The sequence below is a fragment of the Trematosphaeria pertusa genome (assembly GCF_010094035.1).
Source record: "Trematosphaeria pertusa strain CBS 122368 unplaced genomic scaffold BU26scaffold_22, whole genome shotgun sequence".
Lineage (NCBI taxonomy): Eukaryota > Fungi > Ascomycota > Dothideomycetes > Pleosporales > Trematosphaeriaceae > Trematosphaeria > Trematosphaeria pertusa.
Genome location: NW_022987233.1, coordinates 359,848 through 382,036, shown reverse-complemented (window position 1 = coordinate 382,036; position 22,189 = coordinate 359,848). Strand labels below are relative to the sequence as shown.

The following is a 22,189-nucleotide window of genomic DNA, read 5'->3' as shown; positions in this document are numbered from 1 at the left end:
ATGGGTCGATAAAGAGCTTTACATACCCCTACGTTTGAAGTCAGGGCCGAATTAGCTTGGCGACGTGGCAAGAAAGTCGTCCTCTCATCCGGGGAATGATGCTAGAGCAGTACATCTGAAGAAGTGGAGAAACTTGAGAGCCCGGTAGTCTTTTGTCAGGATGGCTCACCGTGTTACCCGTGGACCTCTCAACTGTAAAATGTCATCATGATGGAGCACCGTCCGAAAATGCTCAGTTGTTTCCACTAGCTCTCGTTGTCGGCGAAAGGAGCTTAAGGGTACCGACCGCTGAAGGGGACCATTAAAGGAGCCCTCGGCGCTGGATAGAGCCGCAGGCCGACCTTCAAGGCACGAGGCGCCATCTAGGGATTGGCAAAAGGCAGGGGTGTTTCGTTGTTGAAGCTTCGGACTTTGGCCTTCGGCTCTCCACACACACAGATTGTATGCATGAAGTCGCATCCCTGCACCCGAGCAGGGATCCACGCTCTAGATCTGCGCGCTAAGCATCGTACCCGCCAATCAGGGATAGGCGTCAGTAACCGCTGTGGAGATTCATTGGCTGAGCTTCGGCTCAAAATAGATTAGGCCCACGAGCACATCAGCCCTCCGATCAGCACTCTGATATACTCATTCACAGCATGCCTACCTTGCACAAATGCTCTGCTGGTGTTACTCGTTCACCACGAGCATGCCACTGTGAGACGCTAGAGACCGCCTACCTGGCTCCGTCACGCTTCGTTTTCCAATCGCTCGAAAAGACGGACGTTTCTACAGCGCAGCAAATAGTTTCTTGGAAGCTTCGCGTTGCTCAATCTTTCTGACCGCGTCCGCTCTCGCATGCTTAGGTACGTGTAAAGCTTTGCCCTCCAATGGAAACCATTTTTTCTGACGCCGAGCGCAGTCCCGGGTCCCGTCCCATCACCGGCTGTGCCGCGCTGCTGGCCCCTTGTCGGCAGGATCGCCCTGGGGAGCTGTTAATTCTGCCTCTGATATCATATCAGGCTGTGCGCGGACTTCGGACGTGGGGACTAGTACCCAAGCTGCCGCCACAAGGCCCAGTTACACTTGGCTCAGCACTCAGCTCTCAGTATCAAGCCCACTGCAGGACCAGTCAGATTTGAGAATAAGCGAGGCGTCTTAGGTTTGATGCCCTCAGCCGTGAGAGATCAACCCGATCTAACTCAGCCCTTGACACGCCGCATCCCCACGGCTGTGGACGGCGAATCGGTCCTGAAACTCGCCTTTCCTGTCTAGGCGCCAGTTCGGGGTCAGGCAGTCGGCGTCCCGCTACAGCGACGCGGATCCTATATGTATGGCACGCTCCGCTTTTCTGTGTACGCCGTGTGCTTCTCCCAGCTTCTGTACCATTGAGAAACAGTAGAATCGTCTTTTGTCTACACGTCAAGTATCCTTCACAGGATCTCCCGCCATCATGGCACCCTTAACATTCATTACGGTAGCATCCGCGTTGGCTGTATATGTACTCTACAAAGTCTTCGCAGCATCACGTCGTCAGAAACTCCCGACTGGATTGAAGCCTCTCCCCGGTCCCAAAGGTATGGTCAACTATGCCCTGCATCTACCGTCTGCGCGGAGCACAGGACCCTCGTGGTTTGAGCATTGGCTGACACGTTTCTCGTTGCAGGTTATCCCATTGTCGGCTCCGTGCCTGATGTGCCTGAGAAGAATAGCTTCGTTAAGTTTTACGAATGGAGCAAGGAGTATGGTCCCATCTACAACGTCAACCTAGCCGGCTCAAACCACGTTTGGATATCGTCGGACCAGATCTCCCGGGACCTGTTGGCCAAGAAGGGCGCCATCTACTCTGATAGGCCCCACATTCCTGCCTTGCTCGATGACAACAGGACTAGCGCACAGTACCTGCCGCTCCTCAGCAAGAATGGTAAGTCAACGAAAGCAAAGTACAAGCTTTCGAGCTAGTTTTTCTGACGTCTGCTAGATGGCTGGACTAGGCAGAGGAAGTTTGCCAATGTCATCATGCGCGAGTCGGAGAAGGCGCTTTTCCACCGTTACCCGGAAGTGGAGGCGAAGCGTATGCTTGTCGAACTCCTAGATGACCCGGAGCGCTACAACCACGCCTTGGAGTCTTTCATTTCCCGTGTCACCTGCCGCCTAGCCTGGGGCCACAGCGAAGCAAGCGATGAGCTTAAGCAGCGTGCTCGCGAGCTACTGATTGGTGTCTCGCCCACTGGCGCTCTCGGGAACAAGCTCCCATTCGTAATGTCACTTCCAGACTGGCTCGCCCCGGCTAAGGCATGGGAAAGAAGACGTGCCAAGACTGAGCGGACGTTCTTCGAGATCATGCAGAACGAGGTCGAGAGGGATATTTCGGAGAAGAAGGCACCGCAATCGTGGATGAAGATTTTCCTCGACAACCGGAGCAAGTGGGGCTTCAAGTACGACCTTGAGGGCGCGTATGCCGTTGGTATGCATGGAATTGCCGGAGCCTTGACTATCGCCGCGCCGATGCAGACTTTCTGTTTGGCCATGTGCTTCTACCCGCAGTACCTGCCTATGCTGCAAGAAGAGTTGGACCGGGTATGCGGTGACAGGCTTCCAGTGGCTGAGGACCGACCGAACCTCCCGTTCCTGCGAGCAGTCATTCGAGAGTGCATGCGCTGGCGCCCGCCGGTCCCGACTGGCATTCCGCACGAACTGATCCAGGACGATGAATACAACGGCTACTTCATTCCCAAGGGTAGCGTCATGCACCCGCTCGAATGGTGAGTACTCCGCACCTAGCTTAACTGTAACGTTCCAGCTAAGAACCTTTCCAGGGCCATTGCCCGTGATCCTGCTATGTTCCCCGATCCGGAAGCATTCAATCCCCTCCGATGGGTCGAGCCCGGCTGGCCAACCTACCAAGAGCCCCTGACCCAGTTCCCTACCATCATCAACATCACCCAATTCGGCTACGGACGACGCGTATGCCAGGGCCAAACCGTCGCGGACGAGGATCTCCTCATCGGCATCGGCTCCATCGCCTGGATGTTCAACATCTCGAAGCGACCTGAGGATCTCTCCATTTCCACTGCACCGCTCGAAATGTGCTCCGACCCGGAGAAGATCGAGACCATCGGCATGAACGAGAAGGCCTCCATCTCGGCCGAAGAACTCAACACCGGCGTCGACGAGCCCAAGTCGCCCACCCTGGAAGACGTCATCCTCTCCAAGTATAGCTACCCGGGCACATACCCCGACAAGGAAGAGAAGAAACCCGCCGAGCAGCCAGCAGCAGCGCCCAAGAAGCAGGAAAAGAAGACCAATGCAATCGATCCCACTCTCGACTTCACAACCCTCCTCATCGCAAAGCCCCTCCCCTTCAAATTCCAGCTCCGACCTCGCGACTCCGAGCGCGCGAATAAGGTGCGCGAGCTCTTCAGCCAAGGCATGGAGAAGGGCGACTACAAGGACAGCCGCGAGTTCTGGGGCGACAATCAGGGCCGGGACAAGCCCGTGGGCTGGGGTAAGGTATGAGCAGGACAGTACACCGCAATACGCGTTGCGCCATGCTGCTGCTGCGCCGGTGTGGCAAAACTGTAAAGCTTACATCGGTATTCCGGGGTGGGGATCCGATGCGGCGTGCGGCGTGGGAACTCAGATGCTGATTCTCTTTCCTTTTAATTTATGCGCAATTTAAGACACCGGGCGTCGTAGAGGCGAAGTTCTTCCTGCGTGTCAGCATGGCATTGGGCGTTTTGGGTGGGGTGGGGAAGGCGACTGTCTTTTTTGAGGTTGCGACCGCCGGTAGGATAAATTGGAGAGGGAAACTTGCTTTTGGGTAGCTAGACTGGCTGATATCTGATATCCAATCCTTATGATTAAAGCTACAAGCGAATTCCTTGCGATCTTGGTCTACCATGCATTCGAAAGTGACAACCATATAGTAATTCTGAAAACCCTTGCTTGAAGCGTGTACCATCACTGCCTGTTCCTGGCTGAGGCTGAGGCAGTTGATCGACAACGCCACACGATCTGACTTCATCCCGAGGTCCTTGGCAGAGGCGTGATTGGGTGGTTGAATGTCAGCATCACTCACCGTGGCGGTGCATTGTGGCGCGCCTCATTCCCTATCCGCAAGACACCATCCTTCATGGCAAGTACCGAGTTCCGGTACCTGAACTCTAGATTTTCAGTTCAAAAGGTACCGCGATTGATTGTGCGCACCCACAGTGGCGGAGGAAGAGCGAGAAACGGAGGGATACGTGAGACACGGCGAACATGAAGCCGGGGTGTGTACTCACGCAGCTGACACTAATGTGTCGCGTATCTCCAAGATTTCTGTATTACAGCATAGTTCTCACTCTTATTAAGATGTCCGCCACATTTCGCTCTGCAGACACATGTGCTAATGGCAGCCGCTGAAAGGCGTGGCCCGGAAGCGGGCCCACACCCATCCGGATTTGTTGCTGCAGCATGCCTGGCTGGCAGAACGTCAGGTCAATGCACATATACAACGAAGACATTTGTTACCACCCACATCCTTTGCGCATTCCTAAGCCCCCCACTCAAAGGAGTGCTTCTCCCCCTTATGCACCGCCGATGCAAATCTGCCGTAATTGACCAACATCCCCTGCTCCTTCACTGTGGGCTCACGGGGACTCCACCGCGGTAAACCCATGTTCAAGAGCATCCTCTCGTGGTAAAGCGGAGAGCCAAGCCGGAGAGTAGGTAGTGCTAGCGCTTCAAGTCTCCACTGCTGGTATGCATTTCCCACGAACGGAAACCACAACGGACCGAGAAGCATGGCGATGTTATCTCGAGTGTCTTCGCCGGTCGCAATGAGACGCCAAAGAGGGTACCTGAGAAGCGATCTGTTAGCGGGAGCAGCTAAGAGACGAGATTGCCACGCTTACTTCAGTCCACCATAGAACTCTTCATTTGGTGTAGGAAAGCGTAGGCGGACGCGCATCGCGAGGAGTTGAGCATCGAGATGGTGGACGGCGGTGTTGTTCCAGTAGTACATCGGGTCCAGGGTGAGATCGAAGTGTCCATACCCATTGCTTGACGCAGCTGGTGTGGATCCGTGATTCCAGCTTCCACCAGCAGTTGAAGTACTTGCAGCGTAGCGGTGGTTCTTGCCTCTGCCTTTGCCCTTGCCCTTGTTCCAGTTTGCGAAAACTGAAGAGCTTGGCGCGAAATATTGGCGAGAACTCTGGACAGTAAGTGGGCCGGCTTGCTCGTGTAGTATCGAGGACGAGGTTGCCGTGGTTGACGAGGAAAGAAGCCCAGTCTGATCGGTGTTACCGGAACCCGAGGTGGAAATGGCGCTGTGCAGTTTGGTTTGCGCAGCTACCGTATTTGCATCCAAGCCAGCTTGCACCGCATTCTCCTGCGCTTTCTGTTGCTCTGCCGGCCTCGATGACGATTCCTCCTGGCCCCTCTTATTTTTCTTTTTCTTCTTTTTCTTCTCCGCCTTCCTTCCCTTCGCAGAGTCAGCGGGCGTGTTAGCCTCTGGTAGTGCCAAAATGGAGCTGTCTGCCACGGTCGACTGCTGCGGCGGAGCGGCTGGATTGGAAATCGCGAGAGCAGACATACTGCCTGGGAGCAAAGCAAACGGATTGAATGACTTGTCGTCTTTCGACTCCATTTGTGTCGTGATGTTGGTGGATTGTGGTGATTGTTGATGTCGTGATGCGAAGGCGCGTTTGTCGCGGGGGTAGTTGCCGTGGCAGCATGGCACCTAGCACGCTTCTCTTCTTAGTATCATACCATCTAAACCTACCTAGGTAGATGAAAAGGTATCGTGCAGCCCTTATCGTAGCGAGTCCGTTAAACATCATCATTTCTTGCATATCCTTTGCATTTCCTACGCGGAGCTCTGGCGCACTGCTCTCACCATAACAAGCCCCAGCGGCCGCCATTGGCAATAACCTAGCAAGACCGGACTCAATCTTGGATAAATCTTTCATAAACCGTCAACCGTCACGCACCCGCCCGCCTGCAACGCCTGCTGTCCTAAACCGAATACCCCATGGCCCTCAGAATAGCCTTGCCCTCCTCAACATCATCCGGACTCGTCAGGCGCAATCCATAGGACTCCAGGAAGTGCTTGAAGTTGCGGAAGCCCGCATCTTTGCTCGCGGAATTGGTGCCGGTCGGCTTGGAAGAGGAGCCCTTGGAAGCCATTTCGGGTGGTCTTGATGTAGTGTGGTGTTTGGTGAGCTTCTTCGTTTTGTTGATTTCGGCGGTTGCAATGTTTCGTCGAGTCGATGTAGCAGAGGACTTGTGAGGGCGTTGAGGACTGGGATGGGCTCTTTAGAGTGGAGGATGCGGGGTCGAACAGCGCGCGGTCACGTGCCGACGCGTGAACGCGTTCACTGGCAAAGGTAGTGAAGTTCTAGGGCTGTTTCTTTAAATGAATGCGAGATAAAACGTGTACGCTACCTACATGGGTACATTGTGATCCGGTTTGCGCCCAGATGGCCATGGTATCATTTTCCCGACGCCAGATCATGCAAATTGCATTGGCAAATTCCCACCCAGGATACCCGATTATGCCCTATAACGCAATGCCAAGTCCCATGATGCCCAAAACTATGCCTACCCAGCAATCCATCGTCTCTATACGCTCCATGGCGCCCGCCTTGCTCGAAGTTGTAGCGGCTACCCCGCCAGCGCTGGAACTATCGTGCTCGCCTGGCCTTGCAGCGCCTGTGATGCTTGCATCGAAGCCTGTCCTGGGGAGAGTCACTGTGGCCGGCGCATCTGTGATGGTAGCGGTAACCGCGGTGCCGCTAGAGCTAACGGTAATGATGGTCTGACCGGCTGTGTTTATGGTAATCCCCACATATACAGCAGTAGATCCCGTTCCGACGGTGGTGGACAGCCCAGGAGTCAGCGTCAAGGTCGCAGGACCAAGTGTTATCGGCTCGCCTAGGACGAGAGTAGGCTGTGCGCCGGGAGCGGTGAGGCCTGGCGTGGGTTGCGCCGTTCCTTGCTGCATTTGCTGCGGCTCGTCGAAGGAACCACCCGTGGGAGACGCCTGTGTGGGCTGCGATCCTGGCCGCGCTATACGCGTGAGGATATCCGAGAGAAGGTCACCGCCTGCTGTGTGCTGCGGTTGCGCATCTCCTCCGCCTTCTGTATGTATCCCCTCACCATTCGGATTCGGGTCTCCTGGCCCATTATTCGGTTGCGGAGAATCCGTAGGTGGCGCGATAGAGGTTTGTACCCCGATGACTGTTGGGGTGCTTGTGATGACGACGTTTGGGTTCTGATCGGGCTTATATGTCGGAGGCGTATAAGTCGTGCTTTCCGGGGTGTCTGCCGTTTCGAAGCCTGTTGCGGTCGGTTGTTCTATGATAATGAAAGGGTCGCATAGAGCGGTTGCGCAATCAATCGTCCCGCCGTCTCGGGGATCGGTCGCCGTTGGCTCGAAGCCGGTCGCGGTAGATTCGATGTGTATCCACGCTGGGGCTGTACTGCCTAAGAAGCTTGACGTTGGGCTCGGCGTGGTGCTGAACGCGGTGCTATTCTTGACTGGAAGCAGCTCTAGGTGTCGTTAGTCGACGTCTAAGAGTCGGAATCGCGAGCGTACGTGGGTATGGAATGGCGCATGCGCTAGATGCTAAAAGAACGAGCGTGAGTATCTCCCGCGGGAGCATATTAAGCAGCGACATTGTGGTAACGAGCGTACGGAGTGGGTGAAGTCAAGGAGAGAGGAGCTGACGACGGCAGAGTTCTGGCATGGCTAATATCCTGATCCATGGCGTGAGCCACCATGCCTCTTGGAGATTTGAGGTTCTCACCCCAGCTGATCGTCAACCGTCGTGGAGATGAGTGGCCCCAGCCTCGTATTCGGGGGGACGAAGGATCGTGACACTTTCGCCAAGCCCAAGGATGCTCAAGCCCTCCACAGGTTCCTCCCGCATCACGAGTGTCGGCTGTGCCTTTGCAAGGGTAACCGTGGCATGATCCGCCCGCAACTCGGGCCCAAAGACGGGAGGGCAGTAATGTGATTTCGACTGAGGAGACTGGGCCTGCGCTGGATGGGGGAGTTCTGCAGCTGCCTGCTCTAACAGGCAAGCGCCTCGGTGCCGCGATCAACGTCGCGAGCCTTCGACTCCAACATCACGTCCCATTCAGCCCGCGTTTATGCACCGGAATTTGACCCCTCGGACCTGAAGCCCCTTTGATGGAAGGTGCTCGCGACCCAAGGCTTGGGTAACGCTGGCTGCAAAACATGGCCAAACGGATACCAGCGCGGTCCGTCGTCTTCAAGGGTATATTACCCCGGCTGTTAACGATCCAATCAGCTCTCCACATGAGGTAGAACCCATGCTCGTTTTAATATATGCATACAGGAGATCTACGGGCCGGATGCGCCTTCCTGCTTGATTGACCTGGAGTGTGTCTTCAACACCAGCTGTCATGAGAGCGCTCGACTTCTCCATGTTCACGCTCGAATGGCGCTGAAGCGCCTGTGGCATGGCATGGCAGCTACAGGCTGGTCGCATCTTCTGGGGCTCCTGTTCGTGTCGCTCTGTGCTCTCGTTTCGGGAGCTGAGAATGTCACAAGCCTCGGACAGCCGCTGAGCATCCCATCCAGTCAGTTCTGGTAGGTACACGGAAACAAGAACATGACATCTATCTAACACCCTCAGGGACGGTAAAGACGGCCCATGGTCCACGTTTCGAATCGAGATTGGCACGCCGCCACAGCAAATTCGCGTCCTTCCTGCCTCCGATCAGTCCTCTACGTGGCTTGTCCTCCCAGAAGCATGCAGCAACGGCGACGTCACAGAGTGCAGTGATAGCCATGGTTCCTTGTACAAGAGGAACACGTCTTCCACGTGGAAGGAATTCGGGTCGTACCAGCTCAATACATACCTTGAAGAACGGGTTGGACTCGACGGAGACGGCCTGTACGGTTTCGACAATGTCGGCCTGGGTTGGAGTGGTGATGACTTGCCTTCCATAGAGAACCAGAGCATCGCCGGAATCATCACGGATAACTTCTGGCTGGGGAGCCTGTCGCTAAACCCTCGACCGATCAACTTTACCGATTACAACAACCCGATCCCGAGCCTCATGCAGAATCTGCGCAACATGAGCCCACCGATACCTAGTCTGTCCTGGTCATACACTGCTGGAGCGCACAATCTAGCACCCAAAGTATTCGGTAGTCTAGTCCTTGGAGGCTATGATAGAAGTCGATTTGAGGCGAACAACGTGGTATTCCCATTCGGAGACGATATCTCGCTCGACTTTCAAGTCGCCATCCAGGAGATCACGACAAATATAACTAGCGACCCACTCCTCAACTCCGGCATCATCTCCTATATCAGCACATTGATTGCGGATATCTGGCTGCCACCCAGCGTCTGCGAGCAATTCGAGAAGGTATTCGGGCTCGCGTGGGACGAGCAGACCGAGCTGTATCTACTAAATGACAGTTCGCATAAATCCCTCCTCGATAAGAATCCAGAAGTGCGCTTCAAGGTCGGTCCACAGGTTTCCGGTGACGCAGTCACAATCAATATGCCATACTGGAATTTCTACCAGACCGCTACTTCTGCGCTTACGGGAAATTCATCCACACTCTATTTCCCTCTCAAGAGGGCGGCTAATGACACCCAATATTTCCTCGGACGAACCTTCCTCCAGAGCGCCTATCTCTCCGCGGACTATGAGCGAAACATCTTCAACCTCTCTCAGGCACTATATCCTTCTTCCTCGATTCAAGAGGACATTGCTGCGATACTGCCGCCTTTAGAGCAGACTTCTGGGGGAAGCAGCAACGGCGCTGGGTCTGGCTCCAAGTCGGGATTGAGCACGGGCGCTATCGCAGGTATCGCCGTCGGCGGAGCTGTGGTTGTAATCGTTCTCGCCACGGTGGCCTTCATTCTGTATCGTCGGAAGAAGGCAAAGAGCAAGAAAGCACACGAACTGGACGACACTGATGTCCAGAATAATGCCAAGCACGAAGTATCTGGAGAAGGTATCAAGTACGAAGTGGGAGAAGGGCTCCGGCATGAAGTTGCAGGAGATATGGAACCGAAGGCGGAGCTCGGGGCGGATGGACCACAAAAGCCAGCCGAAGTCGATGGGACGCAGCTTGCTATTTATGAAATGCCGGCTGAAGAGCTGAAATTTCACGAGATGGAGGGCGAGGGTTCATACAAGAAGACGCCCGATATTCCCATTATTGCTCCGGACCATGATACGGATGCTATACCCTTAGTTGAGATCAGAAACGAGGATGAAACACCCACGCCGGCTTCCGAGCACCATCCTCGAGCGGATCGATGTGGGTGATCCAAAGGAGTGCAGAGCTTGAGCAATGTCGCACGGAATCGCCGAATGCCAAGCATCACCCCCCTCTCGAACGTCGCCAAAGGGTGATCTAACATCGATTGTTAATGAGACAAACAAAAACGAAGATGCGCCTCGGACTTCCTTGAGCACAAAGACTGTAGTTGCCAAACATCTGCGAACCGCTCCAGGCCGTTTGCGGAAACTGAAGTGATGTTCGCTTTTGGCACTCCTTTGTTGTGAAGAAAGAAAAACCCTCCAGAACACCTCAAGCTTCCTGATCCGCGATACAGCAGCGTTCAACAATTTCCTCCCCAGACTGCAACACCCGGAACTAGTCGTGCAGCGTGAGTGCGAGTTGCGTGGTAAGTTTTGCGACCTGCCTTAGCTCTCCGCGACAACTGCTCACACAGAACTAGCACTCAAACTCTTCGATCCTCCTCACGGAAGCTTCGCTGCGCAAACTTCAGCATGGCATCTCGGTATTACAGGACCGCTGGCCCTGACCGCCGCGCCTCAGAACTCGACTTTCCCTCCGATTCCGACCTCTATTCTGCGAGCGACGAAGAATTGATAACCCAACAGGCCAACGATCGCCGTCTCCGACAAGCCATCAGCTACATTGCCGACGAAGGAGGCGCTGATCCGCCGGAAGTATACGTTGAGTACGTGCAGAGGATCGACGACAGCATCCTCAAACAGTACCGCGAAGAAGGATATTCGTTCAATCCCAAATTATATCGGCAGCTGCGGTCCATGATCCGAGAAGTGCAAGCCGACTTTCAGAGAATCGCTGAGGAAGAGAGTTCGGTATCGCTTGAAGACACCGATGCGAGCATCGAAGAGCTGCTGTCTCCTGAGGTCCTCTACCGAGGCGGGGAAGACGATTCAGACGATCTCCCAGTTCCGGAATCGTCCCGCAGGCCAAAAGCACCTCCTCCTCAAGAAGTCTCCTATCCAAAGCTCAGGGATCCGTTGAAGAAGGCCGAAGTTCGCGAGACGCAATTTCTGTACGGCGGTCCCGATAACGAAGTCGAAGAATGGCACAAGGACTTCCCAGCTATGCTCCCGTTTGGAGAAACGCTTTACATGCAGGAGTGGGAGAGCATGAAGATCAACTACGATCTCCGCGAATCTGCCAAAAAGAGTGCTGCCGATGCGAGCCCAATCGTCGAGACCAACGTTCCGTACGATGCCGTAGACAAGGCCAGAATCCCGACGACATATGAATCTGGATCCCGCTTCAAGCTTCCCAACATTGGCAAGCCACTCTGGAGTCTGATCAAGAGAGCTGCACGTACGGCCATGCTTCCGAATGTCCTCGACGAGCTCAACACAGCCGGCAGTCTTGACGAGCAGGTAAAGAAGGACTACGCCCCCAGAGTCTTCTTACACCCTGTCGCTGTGAATGAGGCGCACCAGTACTACGTTCCCGAAGACGTCCCAACATCCGTGCCGATTTCCACTCTGAACGTGCCTATGTCAAGCAAGGCCGCCGGTAAGTCAACCCGGCCCTCTGTTCGAGAGCGGTGCTTGGACAGGACTTATGACCGCAAAGGAAAACAACCCGTTGGCCGCCCCTCCCTCCCACCGACCCCCGCCGGACCCTCCATACCGTGTAAGAGCAGCACCACCGGATATCTCGGGGAGGGCCGCAAAGCCCAGATTCGCAATCACCCTCAACGAGCTACGGAATCTCCGGCATCCGATATCGCAATCTCTCAAAGCGTGAAGAAGCCCTCTGCAGTCGCTCGCCGTCTAGAAGAACGTCGCGCTAAGGCCATTCAACCTGTGGCCTCCAGAGTTCAACGATCTGCCTCGACGGATCGGGCATTCTCCACCGATTCACCGATCGGTGGGCCTAGCACGCGTCGTCTCAGTCATATTCTTGCTGGTTCTTCGACGAAACGCGGTCCGGGCGGTCCGGCTAAGGCCACACCTCCCACTCCTACGCCAGAACCGCGTGTAACAAGGGCAGCTATTGCTACAAGCAAGAGAAGGCTATCCAGCGCAAGCTCCAGCACCCCGGAGGCGAAGAGGGTGAAGCCCTCCCCAAATGCCCCTGCTAAGAAGGCCCCGCCGAAGGTTCAGGCGACGCCTAGCAAGAAGGTCGCATTTGCAGAGGAAGAAGCTGGGCCTTCGACAAAGCCGCAGACTAGGAAGAAAGAGATCAAGGGTGGTATCAAGAACACGATGAAGCCTGAGAGTGTGGGACGGGTTGAGCGGAAGACGAAGCCTAGCTGGGCGCTTCAGGGCGTTGAGAAAATAACGCCGGGGGTAACGAGGCATGGGACGAAGTTCAAGTAGGTGTTGTAGGCTAGTGGAAGGGTTGGGTTTTAGTGCAGTGTCGTTGGCTTGGATGCTTCGTTGTCATGCTCTTTTTAGTAGTTACGTTTATCTCTATATTAAGAAACCCTCCACCAAAGCTCGCAATGACAGCAACCGGGCGCTAAGCGGTGGGAGATACCGGTAGTTGTCTCGGACAGCGGTTCGGCAGCGACAGGAGATGGGAATTCGAACGCGGTCTTGATAGTATCTAGAGGCGTCAGTAAGGATAGAGAATTAAACCTACGGCAGGCCGCGACAGATTGTGACAAAAGTCTGAGGTGAATTCAGGGGCTCAATCGGCGCTGGCAAAGTCCCAATAATCAGCACAACAGCAGCGACGAGAGTGGTGAAGGGAGCAATGACCGTGGACGAACGTCCGGCTGGATTGCAATTTTGAGAGAGGATAGCTGCCCAGGTGGATCATGGGCGGGGTTGAGAGTGCAGCGTCCCGGCTTGGCGTCAACGGGTCCTCAACGCCGTCCGCAACATCATCGCCACCACTATACACTTTCGTAAAACGACTTCATCCACGGCCTGCCATGCCTCCATTGCTCAGGCTTTCGCCCCAGTCGCACGCGGGCGGCTCGAGACCGCTATATTACCTACGGTCTCCGTTTGTTATGAAAGATAGCCGCAGTGTGTAGAGGCTGGGCGAAGGCTGTCACGTCGATTCGATGCTGTGCCGCAATCTAACTCCTGTGCCGCAGAGGCTGCTAAAGATAGAATGGGAAGGGGTGCGATACTTTGTCCTGCATGTATGGGCAGGATCTCTTTGCATCCGGAAGTTTAGCGCGGGACTCAAGACACAATTACAGCCGTGACAAGGAGCAATATTTGAATATCTAACAATATAACGCCTCCAAACGCCGTGCCGCTTTCTGAGGGCTTCCTGACTGGGGTGGTAGGAGAGCTTAGGATGATAGGCTTGAGGCGCACATTCGCCCTTTATAGCCAAGATTCACTTCACGACTGCGCCATTCTGCCTGCTTCCACAAATGGATTAACATACATGTAGGATATCGATTTCCCGGGTTTCCCAGTTCTGTGGTTGTCAGACGCGCGACTAGCAACAGAAATGCGGAAGACTGTTTGCATATAGGTGCAGCTATTCCATATCATGAAGTATAAGATGTGCTTCGCCGTCACATTTCATTCCATAGCATCTGCCTACTATTAATACCTTCATACTTTCACTTCGTTGCTTTATCCATCCTGTCAAGCAAGTACGTTTCGAGAAATCTTTAAAACAATGGCAACTGTTGTGGCAAGCTATCTGGGCGAAGGGTCCTTTGCAAGGCCTCTGGTTCTGAGAGACTTGGAAAGAAGTCGCACTGCGTAAGTCTAGACGTGCTCGCCTGAACGTATCGATCTAAGGCACTTTACTTAGCTACAATGCTCTTCCAGACGACGCCGCACAGCCACCAGTTGCTGATGAGCACATCAAGAACCTTGCGGCGCTGTTCGTCCGCCACAATGCCCATAATACCCTTGGAGTTCACCTGATCCATGGCCATTTCCAGATCCCGGAGAATACGATCATGCTCGGGAAGAACTTCGAAAACCCATGCGGCCGCTGGACCAACCCGACCGACGTCAGCACCTTCAATCCTAGTGCTGTTCATGGACATATCTTTGTTCTCAAAGACAACGAGTTTCTTGCGTACAAGTATCAGGATGGATCGATGCCTGATCTTTCGGCTGTTGGACATGGTTTCATCACTAAATTCGTTCACTACATTACAAGCAACAATCTTACCGACCTTATTGGCCTTCAGATACTCATGGACGGTGTGAAATGCGACATGTGAGAGCTCATCCTTGATCAGGGGACAGTCATGTTGGATGGTCAGAAGGTATTGGGCTGCACACCGAGCCGAATCACAGGGTGGAAGTTCGAGGTCAGAGATGGAGAACCGAGAGCGTGTGCGTCCAATGACTCATGCCGCGATGACATCGGGCAACCACAAGGTGTTCAATGCTGGGAAACCGTTGCCCAAATTGGAGAATGTCCATGACCTGAAGCAAGCTCTTGCCGATGTCGGCGTCCTCTGAATTCTGAATCATTGTAGGGGGAGAAGATTCCGTAGCAAATACGACCATGTCCCATGTCCCATAATCGCTCTCTCTCCTCCATGAGCCCAGACGTTTCCGCTCACAGCATAATGAACTTGGTCTCTGGCTTGAGGAGGAGTCCCGTCAAGGAACAACATGTTGTAGCTTCCCGTGCTGTCATCGGAAATTGGGATAGGTGGGGCTGCATTAGCAAGCCGCTTTGTGAACCCCCGGGAGAGTAGTAAACCCATGACTCTAGATGTTTCAATGGCCTTTTTGGTCTCTTGAGTTAAACTTTTGCGAATCTCATTGCTAAAGGTATCCCAGAACCTGACTTGCAAGTCCTTGTAATCGTTGTATCGTTTCCATCCATGTTGAAGGTGGAGTGAGCCAGTAAATGCCTCAAGGGAATGAAGATTTTGACCGAAAGGGGAAATTTCTGCTTCGGCCCAGTCAATGACACCAGTGAGATGGCAAGCCGCATCCTCAACGAGAATGTTTGACGTGCCAAAGTCACGATGGAGCAGGACCATAGGGAGAGAGAACACTGAGTCTAAGTGATCGAGCACACCCTGGACGATAGCGTGGAATCGTTCTGGTAGCGCTGTGAGCAAGAGCTGTAAGTCGCCAGTGTACCTTTGGGCTAGCATCCCCCGGTACTCCAACGAGACTTCCTGCGGGGCTTTCCATGAGAGGGCCATGAATCTATCGGCAAATGATTAGCAGGTTCTCTGGCTTCTAATAAGTACATACCGAGCGATGTCCGTTATGAGGTTCCTCCGTGCAGCGACGTTTGACTCTGAATTTGGCGGATATCCATATTTGAGAATAAAGTCCAGGTGACTAAGACCTCGTATCCGATCCATGACATACACCAGCAGCGGTTCATTTCCTGCTTCGTCTCCTTCTGATCCAAGTTCGCCATAGAATTTGACTGTTGGCGGCAGAGAGCCGTAGATCTGCGCGGCCAAAGTCGCCGTCTTGGTATCCAGCTTCAGGGACTTAAGCCGGAATTGGACAACATACTCGAGTTGAGGCCCAGCGTAGACGGTGTAGCTGCATACTCCTTGCACTTCGACGGGGACGACTTCTCCGCCTACGAGATCCAGTGCTTTACTGTCACAGGAAGCGCGGGTTGCACACGTCTGATTGAAGAACTCTGTAACGGCAGCTTCCCGGGAGTATTCTTCGGAATCAGACATGTGAATAGAAGAGATAATGCTAGACTTTAGCCAGTGAGAATCGAAGTTGGCGTGGTGAGGTTGCAGTACACGCACTTCGCTAGCGGTGGAGGTCCAAGCGCGCCAAGGGTTCACGTGTACTGTATTCTAAAGGCTGCAAGCTGGTGACTGAGCTTGACAAGGTCGTCTTGTAGAATGGGGTACGTGTGTACTGCGGGACAGTTGTTGACAACATGGATTGTGGGGGGTTTTTAAGACTGGTCTGAGAGCAACGAGCGGCTCGAACAGCGAGTGGCTTGGGCGAGGCGCTCAGCGACGGACCGTGAGAGGATCAGGGCGGACGCTCGAGTAGACAGAGCAGCGACTTCGACACGGGCGGACGTACGTGAGGCAGGAGCGGACTGGGAGTGTTGATCAACAAGTCGTGGTGCGCTCCTGCCAAGGAGTTGGAGTTTTATCCTGCGAGTCCTAACCTTAAATATTTTATATATTAATTTAAATAACGTACTTTACAAGCGAACCGCCCACACAAGCGAACCGCCTAAAAATGCTAAGCAAGGCATAGCAACTACTCGGTAGGCGGAACTGCCGCTGCATCCCGAAACTCTGTCGGCCCTACTACCCCGCCACACGTGCGCAGCTCAAGTGCACACCTGCACGTCCAGCGACGCGGAAAGACGCCTCCATCACTCCAACTAAAATGAATATCCTCGACATCGCCCGTGAGCTCCGGCTCAAGATCTTCTCGGAACTCCTCGTTCTTCCTGAACCGATCGTATTTCTGGCTGACAATGGCCCTCCGTCACCGCCACTCTTTCGGTCCAAAGGGGACGAGCTGTGTCTAGCCCTTCTCCGTATCAACAAGACGGTGTACAGCGAAGCCAGTACGCTACTCTATTCCGATAATCGCTTCCAATTCCCCGAAGTATTCACCTCCACACCGTCTCCCACGGAGAGCGCCCACATCTCCCCGTTCCTTCACCAAATCGGATCCCAGGCAAGCCATATTCGCCATATCTGCATTCCCTTCCCTCCCTTCGACTACCCCGAGTCTGAGAGAGCTGGGCTTCACCAAGCGCATATTAGAAATCTAGAACTCATCCGAGATACCTGTACAAGTATAAGGACTCTCGAACTGTTGATTTCACCGGATTGCGCGAACTACACACTTAGCGATTCGCCAATTGCAGCGGAGGCGTTATGTCTACTCGACACTCACTTCAAGAACATCCCTTCCCTCAAAGAGGTTGTTATCAATTTCGAGGTGTACCCCGAACAGGATCCAAGCAATGATTTGACGAAGAGGATGCACGACTACGGATGGACTGTCAAGGTTACAAAACTGCCGGAGAAAATATGGATCTCGCTGGATGATCGAGTGGAATTTGACAATGAAGAAGACTGCCAGGCGTATGACAATGAGCAGCTCCTTATTGAAGAGCGGGAGAGGCAGCGGGAGGAGGAAGAGGAGTGGTTGGAAGAATATTACAGGAGAAGACGCGATCCCTATTGGAAGAACGATTCAGACTACGATTAATTGCGATTGATAGCATTCTGTGCCTTCCCTGCTAGTACTAGACGAGCTTTAAAATTCAGACGATGTTCTCGGATACACTGAAGGCCACCACTGAACTAACCGTTCCGAAAGCCGACGAGGTGAAGGTCAGGTCAGGTCCGCAAGACTAAGTACTGCAAACGCCCGTGACGCCAGTGTCAGCAGAGCTCTTACGGCGCTGCATAATCTGATCAAATAGGGTGTTCCTACGCTTAATGAGACGAGCAGACAGGGCCTACAGGGTTAGCCTGCGTCGCAATGAAAGAGGACTTGAGATGAGCAGCGCTTTGTAGTCAAGTGATGTTGAGAGAACTAGCAAGTGGAAAAGAAAGTAGATCATTAACACAATCACAGGACAGGAAGGTGATGAGCTGCTGGGACTGCTCGACGGACTGCCACTGGCGCAGGCTGCCGCGTACATGAACGAGACGGGCACGAGCTTCAGCACCTACACGCGGGTGTACAAAGAGCAGTGGCGAGGGCTGATGGAGCTACACGACGGCAAGCACATGCCGCTACGGAGCTACGTGAACGGCAGCGTGGCGATGATTTGGATGAAGAGCCTATTGTATGGACTACTTGCCGCTGGACCGCAGAAGTCGGCCGTAACTGCCGAGCAGATATTAGCATGGCTTGGGGATTCTCACGATGTTCCGCGTCCTGTGTGTGATCTCTGAGGCTGTTGTCATTCGCGTAATTGTCTGCATCTCTGTCTTTCTTCTAACACTGTATCTGTATCTCTAGCTATCTTAGAGGCTTTAGGTAAATCGAGTGAGCGCTGATATAGTAGCCTAGTATATAGTATAGTCTTCTTTTATTCTTACTCTGTAAGAATTTAACTATCTGCTAGCACTATCTAATATATTCTATTGCTACTTCCTTAGTACATCGTCTACCTGTCTCATCAACTGCCTCATACCTGTGCATTACCGCTCTATCCCCGCCCACCCGCCTCTCCCGACAAACCCTTCCACCCCTTCATCGCACTCCACCTCCCTTCCCAACCGTCCCGTGACCACGCTCCTCTCCACATCCCTGCCCCTCACATAGAAAGCCTCAAACCCCTCACCCTCTCTACTGGCCCACGTCCCGGTCTGCCCCTCTTGCACAAACCCACTCGATGCCCGGTCGAGCAACATGAACCATTGCCGCTGGTGCACGGAGCCTATGCTGTTTGTGGAGCCGGGGTAGGCGTTGTTGAGCCGCGTTTGAGCGTCTTCTTCGGAGTCAGTGTCCAGGTCTCCGCTCTCCTCTCTCTCTTGCCGCGTGGGATGGATGTCGTCGGGCTCGGAGTCGGTGGATGGTGGTGGCTGGGCTTGCATTTGGTGAGATTCCTGGCGACTCTTCCTACGGGCGGGAGGGCGGCGTTTGGCAAAATCATTAGCGGATGGGAGACGCAAGGTAACGGTGTAGTTCTTGGGTAACCGGGTGCCATGGAGGCGGAGTCGGACGTAGCGCGTTTGGAAGGCTTCTATTAGTTTTTCGTTTTCGTGTTTTGCGTCGCTACGCTTGGATGGTCGAATGGCGGCGGTGTCGGGTTCAGAATCCGAAGAGTCGTTGCCGTCGTCGGTAGTCTGAGGGGACGGCGGGCGATTAGCCGTCTTTTTGCGCGGCAGTACGCTGTAGGTTCCCGTGTCCCAGATGAGGAGGGAGCCGGTTTTAGGGGAGGCGGATTCGATAAGGTGGTTCCAAAGGTTGTGGACGCGCGTTTCGATGGCCATGCGGCCTAGGCTTTTGGAGTTTGGGTTTCCGGGGAGGCCTTTGGGGACGGCGAAGGAGATGGAGCTTGATGCGGAGAATTGGAGACGCAGATCATCTGCGTTTGCATTAGCGTTTCTTGTGGAATATTCGGGTAGGAGTTTTTTCAAGGGGGAAGTAAGTCGTACAGTGCACACCGGAAATGGGGTGGTTGTGCTGGTGGATCACAAAATGATTCCCGTGCGAATGCTCGTTCCTGTGATATAAATCCGCCCACTCTTCAATGCTAATTCTCGGCACGCTGTCTTCTGTCTGCCGTGCAGATTTCGATAAGTGCTCTTTGAAGTATGTGAGATGGTCTTCAATTTTCGCTCTTCCGGCTTCGATGGCGGCGAGCGTAGGTTCTGCATTGGGCATTGGAGTGGTTTCGTCATCCTGTTTGCTGCAGGGCGATACAGTCTCTGATGTCTTTCGGCGCTTGGATAACCGAGGCGGTGGTGATATTTCACGATTTAGCGTGGAGGGCATGTTCTGTTGGAGTGTTTTTTGCTCCAATGAGTGTACCTTTGTAGGGCGGACGTTGATGGAGCTGTGGCGGAGCCCTCGAGTTAGAGGTCAAGACTTTGGTGCTAGTACGTTTCCGGTTAGCGCGTTTCGCTTTCACTCCGCTCGTTCATCCTTCCGACTTCCTCCACACCTCTTCCTCTATCAATTCGTTCCCCTCTTTGTACTCTCTACATTATCCAATCTCGCTCGATAGGGGTGATAGATGCACTACGGGAATAATCGAGATATCTAGGCTACGCTATGGTCACACGAAAACGTCTCACTGTAAGAGAACCTGGAAGACGCGAAGCGTTCATTCTCCTCACACAGCTGCAAGGTGCCGAAGCCAGCTCAAATTACCAAGAGAAGGAATCCACCTCCAATTCAAACATTGTGCCACCTCTTCCCAGCCCGGATACTTTGGCTCGCACGTCATCACACATCCCCGCCGGACCACATACAACCACGCCGACTTTCTTATACCCAGCTTGTGCCTCTGTCCTTAGCAAAGTGTCGATATTTAAGCGCTCACCAATCACGACTTCCTTGTCCGCCACATCCTTCAAGACAGTGTCCATCTCTCTGCATAGCGCCTCAGCGCTCGACCGGACGCTCCACGCCAGTTTGATATTTGGATGAGCATGGATCCATGCCAGCAGACCCGTAATTCCCACACCACCACCGATTAACACCACGCGATCGCATGTCAGGATATCTGCGTAAGGTGTCTGTGGGTACGGGCCATCAAGGAGTGTCAGCAGCCGATTAGTCGACTTCAACAGCCTCGTCAAACCGGCATTCTTCTTGATAATCAGTGTTACACCCGATGTGCCCACTGTCGAATCAACGGCTTGCATGGCGCTGGTAGCCGGTACTTTCCCGCTCGGCTTCTCGATATCGCGGCCATCGTCGGACGAGGAGTGTGCCAGGGACGTGGACGCCGGCGCAAGCGCATGCTTATAGCTGCGGAATACGCTTGTCGAGTTGATCGAGAATGGATGATTCTCCCACGGTCGCAGGGGATTCAGTGTAGGGAAAAACGCATATGCTGCGTATCCCGGCCTGTTGGCCCACCTTACGCCTTCGATATCGACGCGCACATAGTGTTCCCCTATTTCGGTCACAACGGCGCGGCGGACACCATTCTTGGCAACGCGGAGCACCCGGACCAGACGGTCGAAGAACCACACCGCGATGGCGGCGTACAGCCAGTTGTCGTAGAAATTGTAGCCCCACATCAGGATGACATGATACCAGCAGCCGACGATGACAAAGACAGCGAGAAGGATGTGCAGGATGAGGAAGAATTCGTATGCGAGGCGTCGGAAGTACAAATGGCTGAGGATCAACATCGCGCAAGTGAGGACCGTGGCGACGATGCCCCACTGCCAGTATGGCATCTTCGACTGCATCGAGTAGCTGCCGGTGCCCTGATAAGTAAGCAGCAACGTAATGCTGTGCACGATAGCCTGAATAGCAAAGATGCGGGCCACCCAGCGGTGCAGGAGCATGTACGTCGAGTGCGACCAGTTGGTTACCCAGAGCAGGAAGTTGTTTCGGGTAGAGAAGAGGATGACGAGAGGCAGCAACGCGTATCCGATATGCCCTGTGCGGTATCCTATGTAGGCCAGGATCTCCTCTTTGGGGCCGAAACCCCAGGGCATCTCACCCGGTGGCGAGCGGCGGTAGTTGACCGAGGTTAGAACCAGGTTGAGGATGAAGAACATGGCGATATACAAGGCTTGCCCAACTGTGGGCGCGTTGCCGAGCAGCCAAGGTAGAGGGCGGATGTGGTAGGTTCCAATGAGGGAGGGATACACCAAGTATGGCTTAAGCCTGTCGATGATGCCGGTCATGTATGGGAGCCGGGCCAGGAGGGTGAAAAATATGGGAGTTCCGAAGCCGATTGTGACGAGAACAAAGCTACTTGTCGTCAGTCCCCGTCTGTAAGGTAACAGACCTAAGCATTACTCACATGTATCTCGCCTGCAGCATCTCCAGATGATCAAACATCCTGTCGAATCTGGCCTGGACCTCATAGTCCTCTTTGCTGATCAGCACAGTCTCATTCAAAACCCCCTTCTCACTCGAGTTAAACACCACTATCGGCATCTCATTTACCTCCGCCAACGCTTCCGAGTAAGTCCACTTAGGCATGACCGACATATCGCCCGTCATCTTCATCATCCAGTACTCTTCGCGCTTCCATACCGGCGTCTCTATCGGATCGCATGTGGAGTTCATGCAATACGCCAAGGTCGTCAGATACGCGGTGTCGCTGGCGAGGCATGAGGGGGATGTGGTGCCTGTCGTAGCATCGGTACAGGAGAGCGGTGCGCTAGAGATGGCGCCGCTGCAAGCGAATCCGCAGACGGGGGTGTACCAGGCGAAGCCATAGCCCGGGAATTTGGGAGATTCGAGATGGGCGAGGGTAGACGGGGCAAGAGCGAGGAGGAGGCTAAGCTTCATCGACGCCATTGACATCTGTCTGAACATCTTTGCGGTGAAGGATGAAGATAAGAATTCAGACACAGACCCGGGAGAAGGGTAA

The 22,189-nt window shown here is 54.0% G+C and overlaps 12 protein-coding genes across 12 annotated transcripts; 6 read left to right on the top strand and 6 right to left on the bottom strand.

The window, feature by feature from the left end:
* Positions 1–1,277: 1,277 nt before the first annotated feature.
* On the top strand, positions 1,278–3,572 carry BU26DRAFT_170524 (cytochrome P450). Its single transcript, XM_033820266.1, has 4 exons — positions 1,278–1,556; positions 1,646–1,903; positions 1,961–2,744; positions 2,799–3,572. Exons 1-4 carry the CDS (start codon positions 1,433–1,435, stop codon positions 3,496–3,498), a joined length of 1,866 nt encoding a protein of 621 aa, XP_033676809.1. The 5' UTR covers positions 1,278–1,432; the 3' UTR covers positions 3,499–3,572.
* A 944-nt stretch (positions 3,573–4,516) lies between these two features.
* On the bottom strand, positions 4,517–5,611 carry BU26DRAFT_571550 (uncharacterized protein; the record flags this gene model as incomplete). The annotated part of the gene is made up of 2 exons (XM_033834150.1): positions 4,517–4,823; positions 4,878–5,611. The coding sequence occupies 2 exons, from the start codon at positions 5,609–5,611 to the stop codon at positions 4,517–4,519; spliced, it is 1,041 nt and encodes a 346-aa protein (XP_033676808.1).
* Positions 5,612–5,795: 184 nt separating this feature from the next.
* Positions 5,796–6,474, bottom strand: BU26DRAFT_170528 (uncharacterized protein). Its single transcript, XM_033820267.1, has one exon. It carries the CDS (start codon positions 6,148–6,150, stop codon positions 5,980–5,982), a length of 171 nt encoding a protein of 56 aa, XP_033676807.1. The 5' UTR covers positions 6,151–6,474; the 3' UTR covers positions 5,796–5,979.
* BU26DRAFT_170614 (uncharacterized protein) lies at positions 6,304–7,144 on the bottom strand. The gene is made up of 2 exons (XM_033820269.1): positions 6,409–7,144; positions 6,304–6,341 (listed from the first exon to the last, which is right to left on the bottom strand). Exon 1 carries the CDS (start codon positions 6,965–6,967, stop codon positions 6,524–6,526), a length of 444 nt encoding a protein of 147 aa, XP_033676806.1. The 5' UTR covers positions 6,968–7,144; the 3' UTR covers positions 6,304–6,341; positions 6,409–6,523.
* A 1,312-nt stretch (positions 7,145–8,456) lies between these two features.
* On the top strand, positions 8,457–10,281 carry BU26DRAFT_440257 (acid protease; the record flags this gene model as incomplete). Its single annotated transcript, XM_033824382.1, has 2 exons — positions 8,457–8,581; positions 8,628–10,281. 2 exons carry the CDS (start codon positions 8,457–8,459, stop codon positions 10,279–10,281), a joined length of 1,779 nt encoding a protein of 592 aa, XP_033676805.1.
* A 207-nt stretch (positions 10,282–10,488) lies between these two features.
* Positions 10,489–12,716, top strand: BU26DRAFT_170564 (uncharacterized protein). The gene is made up of 3 exons (XM_033820268.1): positions 10,489–10,643; positions 10,698–11,776; positions 11,837–12,716. The coding sequence occupies exons 2-3, from the start codon at positions 10,750–10,752 to the stop codon at positions 12,583–12,585; spliced, it is 1,776 nt and encodes a 591-aa protein (XP_033676804.1). The 5' UTR covers positions 10,489–10,643; positions 10,698–10,749; the 3' UTR covers positions 12,586–12,716.
* Positions 12,717–13,779: 1,063 nt separating this feature from the next.
* Positions 13,780–14,658, top strand: BU26DRAFT_544321 (uncharacterized protein; the record flags this gene model as incomplete). The annotated part of the gene is made up of 3 exons (XM_033831731.1): positions 13,780–13,941; positions 13,994–14,394; positions 14,525–14,658. Exons 1-3 carry the CDS (start codon positions 13,856–13,858, stop codon positions 14,656–14,658), a joined length of 621 nt encoding a protein of 206 aa, XP_033676803.1. The 5' UTR covers positions 13,780–13,855.
* Positions 14,600–16,277, bottom strand: BU26DRAFT_495859 (uncharacterized protein). The gene is made up of 2 exons (XM_033826234.1): positions 15,412–16,277; positions 14,600–15,363 (listed from the first exon to the last, which is right to left on the bottom strand). Exons 1-2 carry the CDS (start codon positions 15,858–15,860, stop codon positions 14,667–14,669), a joined length of 1,146 nt encoding a protein of 381 aa, XP_033676802.1. The 5' UTR covers positions 15,861–16,277; the 3' UTR covers positions 14,600–14,666.
* A 214-nt stretch (positions 16,278–16,491) lies between these two features.
* Positions 16,492–17,435, top strand: BU26DRAFT_524944 (uncharacterized protein). The gene has a single exon (XM_033830389.1). It carries the CDS (start codon positions 16,540–16,542, stop codon positions 17,374–17,376), a length of 837 nt encoding a protein of 278 aa, XP_033676801.1. The 5' UTR covers positions 16,492–16,539; the 3' UTR covers positions 17,377–17,435.
* Positions 17,436–17,438: 3 nt separating this feature from the next.
* On the top strand, positions 17,439–18,071 carry BU26DRAFT_571543 (uncharacterized protein; the record flags this gene model as incomplete). Its single annotated transcript, XM_033834149.1, has 2 exons — positions 17,439–17,511; positions 17,749–18,071. 2 exons carry the CDS (start codon positions 17,439–17,441, stop codon positions 18,069–18,071), a joined length of 396 nt encoding a protein of 131 aa, XP_033676800.1.
* Positions 18,072–18,320: 249 nt separating this feature from the next.
* On the bottom strand, positions 18,321–19,663 carry BU26DRAFT_495858 (uncharacterized protein; the record flags this gene model as incomplete). Its single annotated transcript, XM_033826233.1, has 2 exons — positions 19,281–19,663; positions 18,321–19,210 (listed from the first exon to the last, which is right to left on the bottom strand). The coding sequence occupies exons 1-2, from the start codon at positions 19,618–19,620 to the stop codon at positions 18,321–18,323; spliced, it is 1,230 nt and encodes a 409-aa protein (XP_033676799.1). The 5' UTR covers positions 19,621–19,663.
* A 43-nt stretch (positions 19,664–19,706) lies between these two features.
* BU26DRAFT_468563 (ferric reductase-like transmembrane component) lies at positions 19,707–22,169 on the bottom strand. Its single transcript, XM_033825292.1, has 2 exons — positions 21,614–22,169; positions 19,707–21,561 (listed from the first exon to the last, which is right to left on the bottom strand). Exons 1-2 carry the CDS (start codon positions 22,132–22,134, stop codon positions 19,995–19,997), a joined length of 2,088 nt encoding a protein of 695 aa, XP_033676798.1. The 5' UTR covers positions 22,135–22,169; the 3' UTR covers positions 19,707–19,994.
* Between the last annotated feature and the right edge of the window lie 20 nt (positions 22,170–22,189).

Excerpts from the sequence above, each read along its gene's own strand:
- BU26DRAFT_170524 (XM_033820266.1), top strand. The coding sequence starts at position 1,433 with ATGGCACCCTTAACATTCATTACGGTAGCATCCGCGTTGGCTGTATAT. Across the intron at positions 1,557-1,645 it reads GCCTCTCCCCGGTCCCAAAG|GTTATCCCATTGTCGGCTCC; the intron begins GTATGGTCAACT and ends TTCTCGTTGCAG. Across the intron at positions 2,745-2,798 it reads GTCATGCACCCGCTCGAATG|GGCCATTGCCCGTGATCCTG; the intron begins GTGAGTACTCCG and ends GAACCTTTCCAG.
- BU26DRAFT_170528 (XM_033820267.1), bottom strand. The coding sequence starts at position 6,150 with ATGGCTTCCAAGGGCTCCTCTTCCAAGCCGACCGGCACCAATTCCGCG.
- BU26DRAFT_170614 (XM_033820269.1), bottom strand. The coding sequence starts at position 6,967 with ATGCAGCAAGGAACGGCGCAACCCACGCCAGGCCTCACCGCTCCCGGC.
- BU26DRAFT_170564 (XM_033820268.1), top strand. The coding sequence starts at position 10,750 with ATGGCATCTCGGTATTACAGGACCGCTGGCCCTGACCGCCGCGCCTCA. Across the intron at positions 11,777-11,836 it reads TATGTCAAGCAAGGCCGCCG|GAAAACAACCCGTTGGCCGC; the intron begins GTAAGTCAACCC and ends ATGACCGCAAAG.
- BU26DRAFT_495859 (XM_033826234.1), bottom strand. The coding sequence starts at position 15,860 with ATGTCTGATTCCGAAGAATACTCCCGGGAAGCTGCCGTTACAGAGTTC. Across the intron at positions 15,364-15,411 it reads CTCATAACGGACATCGCTCG|ATTCATGGCCCTCTCATGGA; the intron begins GTATGTACTTAT and ends ATTTGCCGATAG.
- BU26DRAFT_524944 (XM_033830389.1), top strand. The coding sequence starts at position 16,540 with ATGAATATCCTCGACATCGCCCGTGAGCTCCGGCTCAAGATCTTCTCG.
- BU26DRAFT_468563 (XM_033825292.1), bottom strand. The coding sequence starts at position 22,134 with ATGTTCAGACAGATGTCAATGGCGTCGATGAAGCTTAGCCTCCTCCTC. Across the intron at positions 21,562-21,613 it reads ATGCTGCAGGCGAGATACAT|CTTTGTTCTCGTCACAATCG; the intron begins GTGAGTAATGCT and ends GACGACAAGTAG.